We start from the raw sequence: 19,186 nt of genomic DNA on the forward strand, positions 1-19,186 counted from the left end.
GCCATTTTATTGTTCTTTTTTTTTTTTCTTCTTTTCTTCTTAAAGAAGACCCTTTAACATTCCATATAATACTGCTTTGGTAGTGATAAACTTCTTTAGCTTTTCTTGTCTGGGAAGCTCTTTATCTGTCCCTCAATTCTAAATGACAGCTTTGCTGAGTAATGTTGGTGGTAGGTCCTTGCTTTTCATCACTTTGAGTATTTATTGCCATTCTTTTCTGGCCTGAAAAGATTCTTTTGAGAAATCAGAGCTCCAATGTAGGCAACTAACTGCTTTTTTTTCCCCTGCTTTTAAGATTCTCTCTTTGTCTTCAACCTTTGGTATTTTAATTATGATGTGTTTGGGTGTGGGTCTCTTAGGATTCATCTTGGTTTTGAGTCTATGTGCTTCCTGGACTTGTATGTCTTATTTCCTTCATCAAGTTAGGGAAGTTTTCTATCTTATTTTTTCAAATAGGTTTCCAATTTCTTGCTCTTTCTCTCCTCCTTCCAGCACTGCCAGCTGGAAGTGCTGGAAAGAGGAGAGAAATGTTGGAGCGAATGTTGGTACGCTTGAAATTGTCTAAGAGGCTCCTTATAGCATCCTTGTTTTTTTTTAACTCTTTTTTTTCTTCTTGCTGTTCTGAATGTTTGGTTTTTGCTTCCTTATATTCCTCATTGTTGATTTGATTCTTGGCTTCACCCACTTTACTGTTGATTCCCTGGAAACTAAATATCCTTAGTTTCTGACTAGATATTTTTTGCTGTTGAGGTCCTCACTAAGTTCCTTGAGCACCCTTATAACCACTGTTTTGAACTGTGCATCTAGTAGATTGCTTGTCTCCATTCTGTTTAATTCTTTTTCTGGAGTTTTGTCCTATTTTGTCATTTGGGACATGTTTCTTTGTCTCATTTTGGCAGCCTCCCTGTGTATGTTTCTATGTATTAAGTAGAGCTGCTATGTCTCCCAGGCTTTGTAGAGTGGCCTAATTGTAGTAGGGATCCTGTAGGGTACAGTGGCACAGCCTCCCCTATTGCCCAAGCTGGGTGTTCAGGGTGCAGCCAGTGTGTGGGCTGTGTACACCCTCCTGCTGTAGTCTAGCCTTGATTGCTATTGGCACGTTCAAGGTCTGCCACCAACTGTGTTCTGTCAGGGTCACATAGCATAAGCTACAAAGCAGCCTGCAGGTGACTACTACTTGGTTTCTAAGCCCACCTCACGCTGGGCTTAGAGGTGCCCAGATGAGACTACCAAGGCTGGCTGCTGCTAGGGCAAGTTAGTGAGGGGTACACAGCTCACTGAAGCTAGATGCTGCTTGTTTGAGAGAATTTAGGAAAATCTGAGGCATGGGCCAAAACAAGCTATTTGTATGAAAAGCCACTGGAAAAAGCTTGGGTTGGCCCAAAAGTTGGTTGGGGCAGGGCCTCAGGGAATCACCAGGGCAAGGCAAATCATGTGAGCCAGGTTGATGGAGTCTCAGATATGGTTCCTGCCTGCTGGCTGTGTAGCTCTGTGTGAGGAGGGCTCAGAAAAGGAACAATGGCCTCTGCCAGTACTTTTGTCTAGAAGAAAGCTGCCCCTCTGTTCTGTTCTTGCCCTGATGCTGGACAATTCAGTTCTTACATGTCTGACTCTGGTGTCTTTCAATCTGCTATCTGCTGACCCCATGCTGGAGCTCAGAGGGAATAAGTCCAGGTAAGTGTGCATGTGCCCTTTAAGAGGAACTTCCTGAGACCCCAGCAGTTTCTATCTTCCACAGCCTTAATCCCCGCTGGTGTTTACAGCCAGCAGTTATGGGGGCTTATCTTTCTGGCACCTGAACCCTGGGCTGGGGAAGCCTGGTGTGAGGCTGGGACCCTTCATTCCTGAGATATTCCTCCTGATTTTTATCTGCCACACATGGATGTAGGACCAGCCCATTCTGCATCCTTGGCCCCTCCTACCAGTATTCACATGGTTTCTCCTTTAGTTCTATACTTATAGGATTTCCATTCAGTTCGATTTCTGATGGTTCTGAACGACGGTTGTTCTATAGTTTAGTTGTAATTTTGATGTGGTTGTGTGAGGAGGCAAACTGTGCTGCCATCTTGACTGGCAGTCCGTGCAGCATGGTCTTTGCCTTTTTTATCTCTATCCTTTATGCCTCTTATTGTGCTTTTATGAACATATTCTCCTTGCAGTTTAGTCCACATTTCTGAAAAGGCTTCTCTTTTCCTTGTATTTCTTTCCCATGTTGTATCAGTTCCATTTCACGTCCTCCTTTGTCTGGCCACGTCTTGTTAGCGTACTGTGTTTCTGCGCTGTGGTATTTCTTCCTAGCTTTGGCTGCTTTCTTAAGTTTTAGCTACATACCACCTACCTACCTACCTACTTATTTATCTAGCTACCCGCCTGCCTATCAATCCACTTTTGAGTATACATTACAATTCTGATCTCCTTTGTGGCAATGTTTTTTATGCATTTTCATCATGTATAGGGAAGTTATTCTATTTTTCTTCCTTTTCCTTAAGGTATTTTTGTATGCCCAACTGGATCATTTGGGATGAGATGAGGTTCCATAGAGAGTGGGAGCACTGGTTGGTTGGGTCAGGGAAGCCTTCCAAGCTTTACATACTGCTTCTCTTACAGCTTCTTCTCTGGCTCTCTAAATCCAGCTGTGTTCAGAAGGGCTTCTACCTACGGTTCTAAGTTTCCTAGATATCACCACAACCCTGATCTCAAGGCGATGTCCTCACTTTCACTAGTCATATTTCACAGGGTTTTCATGAGATGTCACCTCTGTATTTTCTCAAGCCCTTTCCAGGTCTCTTCACTTCCCCAGAGATTTGCCCTCCCTAACCTGGACCCACTCACAAGTTTCCTCTCAGCGTGGTTGGGTGGGCCCTTTTTACTATTCCTAGTCAGATGAACAATAATGAGATGAATTCCCAAGACAAGGCCAACCATCTGAAGATTGGACCTTCTCTTTTGGAAATAAAAGCCAACCAGGAAAAAACGGAAACCTATAATTGCTCATTATTACTCATAATACTTCTGTGCAGAATCCTATCATTAATAGTATGGTGTATTTCTTCTGGCCTTACTGATGCAGAGTTGAGATATTGTTTTGTATACTGCTTTTGATGTTGTTGAACTTTTAAAATTGTAAAATACATTATTTAATTAATTTCCCAAACAGTTATTGAATTTACTGGCTACTATGAGCTCAGTGCTATTCTAGATGCTTGGAATATATCAGTGAATGAAAAGAGGAAAAAAGAATCCCCACCCTTTTTGAGTTTATAGTATGGTCAGAGGAGATAGACAATAACCAATAAATGTGATAAATTATACAGTCTGTTAAAGGTGATTTTGTATTTGGAAGAAACAATAAAGCTAGGTAATGAAAATCAGGAATGTGTAAGAATGGATGACTAACAATTTTAAATAGTCAAGTATGCCTCCTTAGTAAGGTGACATGTTGATATTTGGGGGGAAATTATAAATATATATGAACAATTAATAATAACAAAGCAAACACCATGTAAGTATCACCCAAGTTACTATATAGAACATTAACAGAATATTATTAGTATCAGACTTAGAAGTCCCCAAGTGTCCCAATCCCTTAGATACAATCACTAATCTCACTTTTGTTATAATTCTTTCCTTACTTTTCAATTCCTGATTACAGTCTATGCATGCACCAAACAGTGTAAGTTTGCCTGTTTTAAACTTTATATAAATGCAATCATATTAGATACTTACTTGTGTTGAGCTTCTTTCACTCAATATGTATGAAACAGGAAAAATAAAATCTATTCATTGCATTAGGACACATTTGTATCAGAGCAATTTTAAATTAAACTTTGTTGAAGTTTTTAAAAGTAAATAATTCAGGACTAAACCTTATGGTCCCTAAAATAACATAGACTCACAACATATATTTACATTATTATGTATATACATACATATATTTCACCCAGTACTATGAGTATTTACACACAGCCAGCCAATGTTTCCATCTCCTTGTCTTGGTTTGTTAATTTTCCAACATACGAAACAATGTCATCCATCTATTTACCCACTTATCAGACCCCTTTAATCATTGTCCTGAATACATGCTTTTGAGCCCAGAGGTCCTAGATCTTATTCCCCACACTTGGAGCTTCATGCCCTCAGACTACCTTCCTCTTTAAAATCCACAGAGCTCCTTGCCTTCCACCCAGGACTCTAGCCTGCTGGTGCTCTCCCCACCCCTGTCCATAAGCAATCGGTGTGGCTGGTGGGGCTGAGGGTGCATACTGAGAGACTGGCAGTCAGGATGCAGACAATGGGTTGGTGAATGGCCAGGTGTGGGAGTTGGTACAATGAGAATGGCTTTCTTGGGCAGAGAAACTGCAGGGTACATTCAGGATTAAACAAGAGAGAGGCAGGTTGACACTGGTCTCTAACTGAACCAATAAATGAACTACACTTGACCATGAAGCCTGGACATTAAGGATATAGCCTGGAGATTATTCTGCATTTTTTAAAAAACATCTTCATTGTATCTTATTGTGCAGATGAAGTGAAGTTTATTTGGTGAGTGGAAGGATGCTACTTTCGGAGAGGCAGGTGCTATTTCTGCCAGTGAAACCCTGTACAGCTTTACTCTCTGAACGACTAGCATTAGATACATGAAAAATGTATCACTTTCTTAAACATGGGCATCTGCACCCAGTAAGCCTCTGTTCCCATTTGAAAGGGAATCTTTAAAACTAAATGACCACTTACCTTGACTTTTTCTTCTAACCTTCCCATGCGAATATTGCCTTTTACAATTTTGTCAAGAACTCCATGTTTTTCACTTTCTAAACATTTGGCCTAAGGAGAAAGATGAAAAGGAAAATAATGGCCTCTCAATTTTACAGAAAAATTAAAAGAATAAAAAGTTCTCCTGAAAGAATATTATTCCTACTCACAAATGACTGCAATTCTGCCACTCGCCTTGGCCCAGCCACTCTGTCCCCACCCAGATGCCCACCCACTGTGTGAGGGCAGAACTTGGCCCATGGCTGGGAGGGGCTGGAGCTGGTACGACACGCTGGGTCCCTCCTGGGCACAAACGGGAGACCTGCGCCCCCAGGACAAGGAGGATGGAAGGGCTTCTAGCATATTTCTCTGTTCTTAGGGAACACAGCATTCCTTCAATCATATCCAAAGAACAAGTGCCAGGATGCAAGTAAACTTTAACTTGGTTTATTTGAATAATTACAAAGTAAGGATAACTTAATATGAATGCGCCATGCCATTCTCCAAACAAGTGTCAGAGGCGGTCATTTCCAAGATGGACGTCATTTGAAGTTATTTAGATTAATATCTATATGGGACATAAACTACTGTGCACTGTAAGTTGACTATTTCAAGTAGTGAAAAGTGAGCACTCCTTCTAAAGTAGACTAGTAATAGCAATTTGATTATCATAAAAAAATAAGACAAAGACAGTTAAATGACTTGCCACAAGCCACATAAAAAAACCCATCCAATAGGCAGATCAGAAATTAAGATGCCAATATCAATGAATTAAGACACAAGGGGCTCTCACAAGGCTCAGAGACCAGAAAGAGGAAGGTGGGGGCGCATGGCTCACAGTCTCAGGACAATGAGCAGGCAGCCAGTACCACCCTGAACCCCTACTAGAGGGGCTGGCCTTGGGGCTCCCAGGAAGAAGAACCCTCCAGGGCCAAGGGGACAGCAGTGCCTGTGTGTACACAGATCCCTCAGGGCAGGTGGGCCAGGGCGGGATGAGAGCAGCTTCTTTCCCCACGTCTGAGCGGTCTGGGGACTCTAAACTCAGGCCTGGCTTTCAGGCCACAGTAATAAGGGTCAGGGTGGGAGGAGAAAACACATTTCATTAAGTCGTAATTTGTAACTTTTAAGTATTTGACCATACAGAATGTGGCCTCCATTTGTGTTTCTTTCATTTATTTATTTTTTTAATTGTATTTTTTCCATTACCATTTATTCCCCTTATCCCCCTCTTCCCCACAACCCATTTATATTTCTATCCTGGGCTTACAAATATGCGGGTCACCTAAGGGGGACCACTTGAGGGGCAGGGAGGATCTTGACTTCATGGAAGATCGTGGAAACCTGGGACGCTCTCTGGCCCCATGGGCCTGAATCCTATGTGCCCTGCCCTGCAAACAAGATGGCTTTTTCTTTACAGTAGCAATGACGTGGCAGCTGGGTCCCCATGAATGTGTGCTAGGTGAATGGGTTTGTTTGGCACTTTATATTTTTCAACAAGCCCTCTGTTTGCCTCTTGGTCTACCAGTCATTGGGTAAGCCCAGGAGGCAGAGCACAAGGTGCCCGGCGCTGCTTCAGAGAATGCCAGAGTTCAGCACTTGGGCTGCGACAGTGACTTCTCAGGAGAGGAACTACTGGGTCAGGAGGTCTGCCTGCTTTTAAGGATCCTACCACGCTGTCAAAGGGCTTCTAAAAGACTTGAGGAAAAACTTAGAAATCACCAGTAATGTATAAACCAGGCATACCATACTCCACTAGCAACTATTGTAATTAAATTCTCTTCTAACATTAATAAAAGTATAGAATGGTATCTCAAGACAGGCTAAATGAGCATTTTTTCTGTCACAAGATCAACATTTCCCTCCAAGAGCTGGATACTATTTATATTTCTTCTTATATAAACAATGGCTAAAATCTATGTGCATTTTCCTTTAAAAAATTTTATTTATTTATTTATTTTTTATTAGATAGAGGGGAAGGGAAGGAAAAAGAGAAACATCAATGTGTGGTTGCCTCTTGCATTCCCCCTATTGGGGACCTAGCCTGCAACCCAGGCATGTGCCTTGACTGGGAAATGAACCAGAGACCCTTTGGTTTGCAGGCCAGTGCTCACTGAGCCACACCAGTTAGGGCCTGTGCTCATTTTCCTATGTAGGAACTTAAGACCCTTGTAGCAAAGGGGAATAAGCCTGTGACAACTCCTGACAGACTCTCCATACCTCATTCACCTGGAGAAGGGCCAAGTTACTACCAAGTTTGCCATTGTCTGACTCTCTAAGAAAGTCCTCAGGTGTCTTTTGTAATGATATCTATTAAACTTTTGACCCTACACTACCAACATTGCTTAAAAAAACATGTTTAAAAGCAGATAAGCAATATGTATTCAATGTAGAAAAATCATAAAAGGCAGATGAATTAAATGATTTTTAAATTTCTTGCCTTGACCAGTGTGGCTCAGTTGGTTGGGTATTGTCCCCCAAAGCAAAAGGTCACCAGTTCAATTCCTGGTCAGGGCACATGCCTGGGCTGTGGTTCAGTCTCTGGTCAGGGCATGGACAAAAGGCAACTGATCGATGTTCTCTCTCACATTGATGTTTCTCTCCCTCTTTTTCTCCCTCCCATCTCCTCTAAAAATAAATAAATAAAACCTTTAAAATTTTTTCTTAATTTTACCATGATTAAAAGAAAAATCTCTTGTAATCCATCCACTTGAATATCCAGCTCGCTGTAGCATTTTTGTGGTAAATCCTACCAGACTTCTCTCAAAGCATATGGCTCGGCATAGCATCTGTATTCTCTCACTGCACAATCTGTCGCAGACATTTGCTAAAATTAATGTGGAGATGCCAAGGATCAGGTCTATGGCATCACTCCTGCTGGTGGAACAGAGCTCCATCAGCTGGGACCACCGGTAATTCCCTCGCCACCCTTCCTGGGGACTGGTGCGTTGGACACAACCTGGCATGAATACCACTGCCCTTTGAACTATGTCCTCAGGATGAACTCTATGTAACCGCTGATCCTTGTTTCATCTTCACACAGGGAATATATTAACTCAGCTTTACAGAGAGAAAATGCGTCTATGCAGTCAAACCTCAATTCCCAAATGTCTTTGTTCTCCAACAACTCAGTTCCTGACCAAGCTGTTCACAGAAAAATGCCTCGGCTGTCCCATAAAATGTAGGTTCTTGATTCTCAACCTGACCACTCTTTTATGCTGAGGCCTGCATGATCAGTCACGTGTCTCTCAGCTGACAAATAAAGGAGATTTGGTTTTCGAACAAATCACTTCTGGAACAGTTTTCCGGAACAAATTAAGTTTGAGAACCAAGGTTCCACTATACATGTGATACACACCTGATGACTACAGTTCCTACGTAAGTTAAATGGGATGATTCCATTAGCCTACCTTCTAAAATATCATATGCCATTATTTCAAGGTTTGGCTTATTCAACTTTTTAAAAATGTTTTTTCCCTCCATAGTTGAAAGATAAAATTTTGGAAAATATGAAAATTTGCTGTTGAAATTTAAAAAGATGAAGTTTATGAATGATTTTGTAAAAAAACCCCCCAAAACAAAGAACCCCCTAAGTTATGTGTGATGTCAACTTGTAGTGCAGTTGAAGCAACTGAGGAAACTTACCAAATACACAAGATTGTCACGCTCCTGAGTCACGTTCTCTGCCAGGCCAACAACATTTGCCAGGTACTGGTGAGCGGACATTTCATTCTCCATGGCCTTCTCCACCTGCTTTGTGAGGACGTCAATTTTTTTTTGAGATCTCCTAAAGAGTTCCACCAAATGGTGAGATAAAAAACATTAGCCTGGATGGCCAGGGCACCACGGACATCTGTGTCATGAAAGCAGCAAGCACACTAGCACTTACGTGTTGTTCTTCAGCCATCTAAACCTGTCAGTGTCAAGGTGAGAAGTGGCAACTGAATTGAATTTTAAGCCAAGCATAATTATTGACACAAAGTCAGGCCAATAGAAATCACAAATGCTTTAACACAATTAGTAGGCTAACTACATATTATTCTATTAAACTTTTGGCTGAGGTTCTGGAAGATACTTTTGAAAAGGAATCCAGCAATCCCAAAGTAGACTTTCAGGAAATGGTTAGAAAAGAACACCTAGAAGTTTCGGAGTCTTAGAGTCATCATTTTAAGTATCAACAATATGTGAGCTATTGACTAGAAAAATGTTAATGTTGGTCTTCAGCTTCTACTGTACTGTATCTTGATATCCAATAATGTCAATTATTTTTTTCTATTTTATAGCCAATATTAGAAAAAGAAAAGATAAAGAGTATTTTCCAATTCTTTTTTTTAACTATTAAAAAAAGCTTAAGGAAAAAATATATATAAAAACCTATTTATTTTCCGTGCCCGTGCGAGTTCAGCTTCCAGCACTTTGACTCTAGCCATCAGACTGTCCTTCTCTAAGAGCAGGCTCTTTTTCTGCACTTGCAGGACCACCAACTTTTCCATCAACTCTTCCATTTCGGCATTTTCTCTGTCATCTTCCCTCTGCAACTGGCTGATAGACAAAAACGTCACAGGCTCATATGCAGTACATGGAGGCTGCACTGAGGCAGCCACTTGCCAGGCAAGTGATAAACAGCCCAGCCCTCCAGCCCTAGCAGGTATTTTGGGGAAGGCCTCTGCCCAACATCTCCCCATCCCAGCCCTTGGAGGACCGGGGATGGAGCTCCTAGAGGACAGGAAAAAGGGCATGGCTGGCACACACTTCTTTGATAGTAGTGATTTAACCTCTTTTTCTGCCCACAGTTTTTGCTTACGTCTGTGTACATATACTTATTTATGCCCTATTCCTTCCAGAAAGAATTTAAGATAGCTCAATTTTTTACATAATTATTTCATTGCCCCCCTCAAATTCTATTCTATAATAAATTTTATATAATAAAGTAATTTCATGTTTTTATAATAAAAAAAGAACAAGAAGAGCATACAATTTCAATACATAATTCTGGCAAAATGATGCTCAAGAAAGGAGTTACTTCTTCACTGGCTGTTCCGGTCAATTTTCCTGTAACAACCAGGAAAGAAGAGAATAACCAGGAACAGCCACGTGCACAGAGGCTGCCAACACTCTGAGACATGGGGGCTCCCCGCACACAAGGTGGGCTGGCTGGAGAACAAGCCTCTGGCTGCACGTGTTCGGGGGCTGCCTCACTTGCCACACAAGCTCAGTGACTTCAGCCTGGGTGGGCTCCCTGAACAACCAAGTCAGGGGTTTTGCAGATGGTTTCCATTGCTTTCTAGTTTATAAGTTTTCGTCAGTCAAAGAGCAGAGGACATACCTGGACAAAAACCAAAAAGTTGAGGTTTGAATTAAACTGACCTTTAAATTTATCATTTTCTTCTGTCTTTTGTTTTGATTTTAAAATTCTATTTTAAAAGTATTTTTTGCCAAAGTAATACACTTTCCTGAAACCAAATCAACCAGTAAAAAAGGCTGAATGAAAAGCAACCAGAGACACCACAAAAGGCCTGGGAGGCACTGGCAGGTGTGCGCAGCCCCTTCAAAGAGCAGCGTCTAGAAAACGCATTCACTCTCTGGCCAACAGTCCCACCTCTAGGTGCATGTTTGGGGAAACTCTGATGACACGTCTGAGAAAGTTTACTGTGACAGTGCTTAAAGGGGCAAACACAGTAACAGTTTAAACATCCACTGATAAGCTACGTAAAATGCAGTATTTCATAGGATCAAATACCACCATGTAGCAGTTAAAAAGGATAAATTCTATATCTATTTCAACAGGGAAAGTTGCTTTAAAAATTGAGTGCAAAAAGTCAAGATATTAAAAGCATGAATTCATTTATGTAAACTTAAAACACACCAAAAATTCCATGTTATTCATGAAAACATGTAAAATTAAAAAAATAGATTGGAAATATGGTTCCAAATTTATGATAGTTGTTGCTTTTGGAAAGTGGGGGTGAGACTGAGAATAGTAGTTAAAAGGTGCTTCAGCTACATTTCTAACAATTTGTTTCTTAAGCAAAACAAACCAACAGAGGTGGAAATAATTCATAAAAAAGAAGAAAGTTAACAGTTACCATTTGGTGGGGAAAATAATTGCTTTGAAAGAAACTTTAACAAAATTTCTAGTGTTGTCCACTGACCACTAGATTCTCACTCCCCAGAGGACACTTCTACTGACTATTCTTTCTTTTTTGTAAGCCTTATCCAAGGACATACTTGTCATTGCTTTTAGAGAGAGAGAAGGGAGAGAGGAAGGGAGAGAGAGGAGCATCGATTGGTTGCCTCCCATACAGGCCTGTTCCAGGAACAGTGCCCAGACCCAGGATCTTATGCATTCAGATGAGGAGTCATGTGCCTGTGCCTGAACTGGGAATCGAACCTGCAATCTAGGTATGTGCCCTGACTGGGAATTGAAGGAGGATTCACCAACCATTTGGGCCACACCAGCCATTTTGGATTTCAGTTCTTCTGGTTAGAAACCATGACTTTTTAAAATCGTGAAATATAATTATATATATACATAATCATTATATATATAATATTCTTTATATATATAAAGCATATTAAAGATACATGCATATCTTAACAAATAATTATAAAATGAACATCCATGTAATTACCACACAGGTCAAGACGTAGAACATTTCCAGCACCCCAGATACTCCCGTGTGTCCTGCCGCCATCACAGAACTCCTCCCTAATCTTCTTTACAATGTCAGCACCTAACTGTGCATCACTGTGGTGTAGTATAGTTTGGCAGTATCAGAACCATATGTATAAAGGGAACCAAGATGTATGATCAGTATACTAAGGGACTATATGTACTCTGTCATTATGCCCCCAACTCACTCATTCTTGATGTGTGTGGCTGTAAAATATGTAATGGTATCAATATACCAACTCTCTGTACCATCTTCCTGCTGACAGTCACCCTGTACACTCTCACAGGAGTCTCTAGGGCACTGCTGTTCAAAATGTGGTCCTCAGATATAGGTTAGTCTCTAGCTGTCTCGTACTTATTCACAGTATAAATACAGAAACATACAGAATGGCTTCAAAACTTTTATTGGCAATTCAGCATTGCCATGACATCGTGCAGTGTGAGATGAGTGGACGTGTCTGAACAGTGGCTTGCATGTTGCCGAACTTGCAGAGGGCGGCATGTGGTAGGAGCTGCATATTTGTCACGTGCAGCAGGATTACATAACAATGTATGACTTTAAGGTTAGTTTGTCCATTGTAACTAAAAAACGTAAAACACAGAATTCATTTCTTTCATGAAAAACTAATTTAATTATTATTTCATTGGATAAATTGTTGAACTGAATTAATGATAAAAAATTAAAGAAGAATGTTGAAAATACAAACACTTCTGCTTCTGGCTTCTGGCCAAGAGAGAGTCACAGATTTACTCTTTACCTAGAAATCAGGCACAACAGAAGAAACAAGAGCTTTCAGATTTTGGACAACAGGCAAAGGAGAACTGTGACTCCTGGAAAAGGAAACAGCAATGTGAGTACTGTAGTTGCTCCAGATTACCGCCAGTCCACAGGGAGGGAAAACCCAACCAGAATCCAGTAGACTTGCTGAGCTGAGGGAGTCAGAGATTGGAGATGAGGAAGGGCAAGACAGCTAGAACTGCACAGCAGAAAGGAGGGAGTTTCAAAGAGAGAGAAAGAGCTCTGGAGATCTTGTAGGAAGGCCCCCACAAGTCTTTGGCTCAGTACAGATCTGTACATACCTCTGATGAAACTTCCCAAGGGCTTAGGAAAGAATCTAAAAAACAAACAGGCAGAACAATTCCTGAATTCACAGAGAACTGCAAAGAGTACATGAGCCAATCCAGAGTGGAAAGACCTTATAAGAGACATTAGAGGGAGCGTTCAGAGGCTACTATTGCTTTGTCGTGGGGCTAACTAGCCTTACTAAAGGCTGCTTTGGGCCTCTCCTAACTAAAGCAAGCTTCGAAAGATTCCAACTATTCTCCAGTAATTTGAGTGTGCTCCAGAACAAAATCTAATACTATTTAAAACAATGCTATATATCTAGCACCCAAGAACACAAAATTTGTAATATCCAACATCCAATCAAGCATGCAAATAAGCAATAAAATATGATCTATAATCAAGAGGAAAAATATCAACAGAACAGATCCAGAAGTGAGGGAGATGATGGCACTAGCAAAGGTTCTTAAACAGCTATTGTAAGTATGTTCCATATGTTCAAGACAACAGACAAAAACAGCATGATAAGAGAAATAGAAAATTTCAAAAAGACTCAAGTGGATATTCTAGAGAAGTAAATAATACATTGGATGAGAATAAAAACAGCTTAGACACCACAGAATAAAATTAGTGAATTTGAGGACACAGCACTAGAAATTAACCAGTTGAGGGAGACCCAAGATGGTGCCAGAGTAGGTGGAAGCTACACTCACCTCCTCCCGGGACCAAACTGGAATTACAACTAAATTAGAGAACAATCATCCTGAATAACCAACTGAACACAAGCTGGACAGAAGCCGTACAACCAAGGACCCGTGGAAGAAACCACATCACTGCAGTGAAGCTGGTAGGAAGTACGGAGGCACAAGAGGGCTGGCTGGGCTCCCACTGGTGGCAGCTGAAGTTGCAGAGGGATATTTCAGTGGCTGGGTGGGTCACCCCTGAGAAGTATGGGTTCTAAACCCCAAGCTGGGCTCCCCAGCCTAGAGCACCAGAACTAGAGAAGGATAACTACCAGCAGTGAAAAGCAGTGTGGTTTATGTTCACCAGGCAGAGACAACTACAGATACAGAGAGCTTCTTAAAGGGCCAACACACAAAATTTCATTTGCAGCCACTTACCCTGGGAGCTGGCAGAGGGAGGGCAGAGCAGACTACAGCCTTGCAAAAAGCATCTGGGGTTGGTGGCTGAGGAAAGAGAGCTGAAGGGCCAGGCACTAGGATTCCTATTCTTATTCATTCCCCATACTGCAGACGTCATCTTTCTTAGGCACTGCACTCCCCTCCCTAGAGCATCAGCTTGGGGGTAATCAATAGCCCCCACCTGCATGAATTACTCTGCCCCTCCCTGTGGAGATTAAACAGGGCTGATGAACAGTACTGCTAGAGGCTAAGTCATTGATTAAGACTATCAGAAAGCCTGCAAACAGCTGGATCTCTGGGAGCTGTGAGACTTTAGCTGACCCTCCCACAGGCCCAGTGCTGTAAAACCAGCTATGGTGCACAGCTTGGTCATTTCAGCACATACCCAGGCCAGCAAGGGAGCCATAAGCTGTAGATTGCCAATAACTCTAAACAGGTTGCACAGGGCCAGTCACAGGGAGTGTCTGACATAGGTCTGCATGAGAGTCCTTGCAGATGTACCTAATACACAGAAACAAACACAGAGGCAGCCAAAATGGGAAGACAAAGAAACAGGCCCCAGATGAAAGAACAAGAGAATTCTCAAGAAGAAGAACTAGATGAAATGGAGGCAAGCAATTAATCAGATATGGAGTTTAGAGTAATGATTATTAGTTCAACAGTATGAAAAAAGACATGGAAATCATAAAAAAGGACCAGTCAGAAATAAAGAATGCAATTTCTGAAATAAATAATACCCTGGAAGGAATAAACAGTAAATTGGATGATGCAGAGGATAGAACCAGTGATTTCGAAGACAAAGTAGAAAAAAAAAATGCCCAAACAGGGCAACAAAAAGAAAAAGATTTTTAAAAATGAGGAGAGTTTAAGAAACTTGTGGGACAACATGAAGCAGAACAACATCCACATCAAGGGAAAACTGTTAGGAGAAAAGAGTGAGCAAGGGATCAAGAATCTATTTGAAAATAATGACTTGAAACTTCCCTAACCTGGTGAAGGAAAAGACACACAAGTCCAGGAAGTACAGAGAGTCCCAAACAAGATGTACACAGAGAGCTCCACTCCAAGACACACTGTAATTAAAATGGCAAAGGTTAAAGATGAGGAGAGAATTTTAAAATCCTCTAGAGCAGCGGTGTCGAACTCATTTTCGCCAGGGGCCACATCGGCCTCACAGTTGCCTTCAAAAGGCTGAATATAATTTCAGGACTTTATAAATGTAACTATTCCTTCACTAGGGGCAAGGAGCTCAGTGCTGCCGCCAGGTAGAAACAAGGTGCCAGGCTGGATAAAACAAGGTGGGGGGCCAGATTCGGCCTGCGGGCCTTGTGTTTTCTACCTGTGCTCTAAAGAAAAGCATTTACTTACCTACAAAGAGCTCCCATTAGACTATCATCTGATTTCAGAACAGAAACATTTCAGGACAGAAGGGACTGACAGGAAATATTCAAGGTGACGAAAAGCAAGGACCCATAAACAAGGCAACTTTACCCCAAAAAGCTATCATTTAAAACTAAAGGAGGGGGATGCTGGGCAGGGCAGGGGAGAGCAATGGGGAAAATTGGGACAACTGTAATAAAACAATACATTTTAAAAATTGAAGGTGAAATAACGAGCTTCCCAGGACAAAAAAAAAGGGTGAAAGACTCTGTGAACACCAAACAAATACTGCAACAAATGTTAAAGGGCTTGCTTTAAGAAGAAAATGAAAGAAAAACAGGTAAAGTTTTTAAAAAATGACAATAAATACATATCTATCAATAATCACTTTAAAGGTGAACAGCTTAAATGTTCCAATCAAAAGACATATGGTATTTGAATGGATAAGAAAACAAGACCTGACTTCTAGTCAAGATGGCAGGATAGGTAAATACAGCTCACCTCCTAGCACACCACATCAGAATTACAATCAAAATATAGAACCACCATCACACAGAACCATGAGAAACTGAGTTGAATGGAAACCACATCCATCTAGATAGTAGGAAGGGCACAGATGTGGAAGGAGCTTGTCCCATGTCCACTTGTAGTGGATAAAAATTGGGAGGTATATATCAGGAGCGAGGAGTCCCAGCCCCACACCAGGCACCCTAGCCCAGGGTTCCAGTGCCAGAAATATAAGTCCCCATAGCTTCTGGCTGCAAAAACCAGTAGGGATTAAGTTGGTGGAAGAAATTTATGGAGTCCCAAGCATTCCTCTTTAAGAACCCACACACAGACTTCCTGAGAATCACTCCCTCTGAGCTCTAGCACCAGGATGGCAGCTTGAAAGGCACCAGTGGCATACAGGGAAGAATTGCAGTGTCTGGTGTCAAGGCAAGAGCTGGGGGACGGCTTTCTCCCAGACATAAAGGTGGGCAGAGGCCACTGTCCCTTTTCTGAACCCACCTCCACACAGAACCACAGAGCAGGGAGGCGGGTGCAATATCTAAAACTCCATCCACATGGCTAACACTATTTGCCCTGCATTGACATCACCTGTGACTCTGTCCTACCAAACTTACAGGCCTATTCAAGCTGTTAATAGTGAGTTTTCCATATGAATGACTGGTTTTGGCTCATGCTTTCCAACTTCCTAAATCCTCTCAAACAAGCCCCAAACAGCCTCAGTGAGCCCCAAGCCCCCATACTTCTTGATATATGGCTCTAGGCCAGAAAATCACAGCAGCCAGCCTAGATTCACAGCTTGGCTTTGCCTGGAAATCTCGAGGCCCAGCACAAGTAATAGCCATCTCAGATTACTTTACAGCTCATGCAAGGTGGCCCCGGGCAGAACACAGGTGGGGGATGACTTGACCTGCACCACCTGGGAAACCCCAGAGCCTGTGTACCCAGTGGACAACTACAGACCACATCAGCCTGTGGTCTGCACAGCTGATCCTCCAGAGAGGGCAGAGTTTGGTGATCACTGGTCACAGCCAGTCCTTGCAGCTGACTGGCCTGGGTAAATCCCACCCAATGATCTGCCAACATCACCAACTCTCAACTACAAGAGGAAGATGTACTCGGCCCACATGGAGGGCACGCACTGTGTACTCAGCTTGGGTGATAAGAGAGGCTGTGCCACTGAACTCTATAGGATATTACTACATTAGGCCATGCTACCAAGACAGGAGTTATAGCAGCTCTACTTAACACAGAGAAACAAACACAGGGAGGCTGCTAAAATGAAGAGACAAAGCAACATGGTCCAAATGAAAGAACAGATCAAAACTCCAGAAAAAGAACTAAGCAAAACAGAGATACAAGCAATCTGTCAAAGATTTCAAAGCACTGGTTATAAGGATGCTGAAAAAACTTAGTGAGGACCTCAATAATACAAGAAAAGATCCAGATGGAAAAGAAGGATTTTACTAGTTGAAATAAAGAACAGTTTACAGAAAAACAACAGTAGAGTGAATGAAACTGAAATCAAATCAAAGATTTGGAACATAAATAAGCATAAAACAAATAATCAGAGCAAGAAGAAAAAAGATTCCAAAAAAATGAGGATAGGGTAAGCAGTCTATGAGACATCTTCAAGTGTTCCAACATTTGCATCATGGGGGTGCCAGAATAAGAAAAGAAAGAGCAAGAAATTTGAAATCTATTTGAAAAAACAAGATAGAAAACTTCCCTAATTTGGTGAAGAAAACAGTCATGCAAGTCCAGGACGCATACAGAGTTTCAAACAAGATGGATGCAAACAGGCCTACTCCAAGACACACTATAATTAAAATGTTAATGGTTAAAGGTAAAGGTAATCTTAAAAGCAAAAGAAAAGCAGTTATCTACAGGGGGGTTCCCATAAGACCGTCAGCCAACTTCTCAAAAGAAACTTTGCAGACTAGAAAGGACTAGCAAGATATATTCAAAGTCATGAAGAGCAGGGACCTACAGCCAAGACTGCTCCATCCAGCCAAGCTATTAAAGGGCAAACAAAGAACTTCCCAGACAAGAAAAAGCTAAAGGAGTTCATCATCACAAAACCATTATTATATGAAATGTTAAAGACTTATTTAAGAAAAAGATCAAAATTATGAATAATAAAATGTCAATAAATATATATCTATCAACAATTGTATCTAAAAAACAAACTAAGCAAACAAGAATAACAGGGAATCATGGATATGGAGAGTGTTTTGATGGTTGCCAGATGAGAGGGGATGTGTGGGTAGATGGGTGAAGAGGTGAGGGGATTAAGAAGCACAAATAGGTAGTTACTGAATAGCCGTGGGGATGTAAAGCACAGTGTAGGAAATGGAGAAGCCAAAGAACTTACATGTATGATCCACAGACATGAAAAATGGTATGGGGGCTGCCTGAGTGGGTGGGAGTGCTTGGTGGAGGGTGGCAAAGGGAGAAAAATTGGGACAACTGTAATAGCATAATCAATATAATATAATTTTAAAAAAACAGTGAGATTAAGGAAGAAATCAAAAGATACATTGAACAAATAAAGATAAGAACACAACAATCCAAAATCTGTGGGACACAGGGAAAGCAATCCTAAGAAGCAAAAACAGCATTACAGGCCTATCTCAAGAAACAAGAAAAAGCTCAAATAAACAATCTAACTTTACACTGAAAGAAACTTGAAAAAGAACAACAAAGACCAAAATGAGAGGAAGGAAGAAAAAAATAAAGATCAGAACAGAAATAAACAAAATAGACTTTAAAAAAATAATACAGACTTCCAGCCAAGATGGAGGCATAGGTAGATATACCTTGCTTCCTTGAACAACCAAAAGGACAACAACAAATTTAAAAACAAAAAGTAATCAGAACTGCCAGAAAATCAAGCCATATGGAAGTCTGACAACCAAGGAGTTAAAAGAAGAAACATTCATTCAGACTGGTAGGAGGAGTAGAGACAGGCAGTTGGGATGGAGAGGATGCACAGCAAGGCAGGGACTGGAGGACCAGGTGGGCGAGGCAGTGGCTGGCAGACCAAGCGGTCCCACATTTGTGCACAGATAAACCCGGAGGAATAATAGGAGAGTGAGACAGACTGTGCAACCCAGGGTTCCAATGTGGGGAAATAAAGCCTCAAAACCTCTGGCTGTAAAAACCTGTGGGGGTTGCATCAGCAGGAAAAGCTCCCAGACTCACATGAGAGTTTGTTGGAGAGACCCACACGGTCCTAGAACTTACACAAACTCTCCCACCTGGGAATCAGTAACAGAAGGGCCCAATTTGGTTGTAAGTAGTGGAGGAAGTGACTGAAAGCCCTCTCAGAGTCCGGCAAGCCAAACTGTTCCCTCTCAGACCCCTCCCCCACAGCACCAAAACGCAGTGATGTGGGTTGCCCCACCCTGGCGAATACCTAAGGCTCCATCCCTTACAAAGTAACAGGTGCGCTGAGACAAAAAAATAAGGCCCAAAAGAAAGAACAGATCAAAGCTTTAAAAATAGAACAAGGGATGACAAAGAAGTATTCAAAGTCATGAAAGGCAAGGACCTACATCCGAAATTACTCTATTCAGCAAAGCTTTCGTTTAGAATGAAAAGGGCAGACAAAGTGCTTCTCAGATAAGGTCAAGTTAAAGGAGTTCATCATCACCAACCCCTTATTATATG

At 41.5% G+C, this 19,186-nt stretch overlaps 1 protein-coding gene across 4 annotated transcripts in view; it reads right to left on the reverse strand.

Moving 5' to 3' along the window:
- Positions 1–19,186, reverse strand: part of CEP89 (centrosomal protein 89) — a 90,026-nt gene that overhangs the window by 16,925 nt on the left and 53,915 nt on the right. For all 4 annotated transcript variants that reach the window (XM_045846722.1, XM_045846721.1, XM_045846723.1 and 1 more), the window contains 3 exons: positions 9,124–9,291; positions 8,395–8,536; positions 4,735–4,824 (listed from right to left, as the gene is read on the reverse strand). In XM_045846722.1, the coding sequence (XP_045702678.1) occupies positions 4,735–4,824; positions 8,395–8,536; positions 9,124–9,291 (400 nt within the window). The remainder of the gene's footprint in view (positions 1–4,734; positions 4,825–8,394; positions 8,537–9,123; positions 9,292–19,186) is intronic.

Source organism: Phyllostomus hastatus, unplaced genomic scaffold, assembly GCF_019186645.2.
Source record: "Phyllostomus hastatus isolate PE091 unplaced genomic scaffold, TTU_PhHast_1.1 phas_contig_5, whole genome shotgun sequence".
NCBI classification, from domain to species: Eukaryota; Metazoa; Chordata; class Mammalia; order Chiroptera; family Phyllostomidae; genus Phyllostomus; species Phyllostomus hastatus.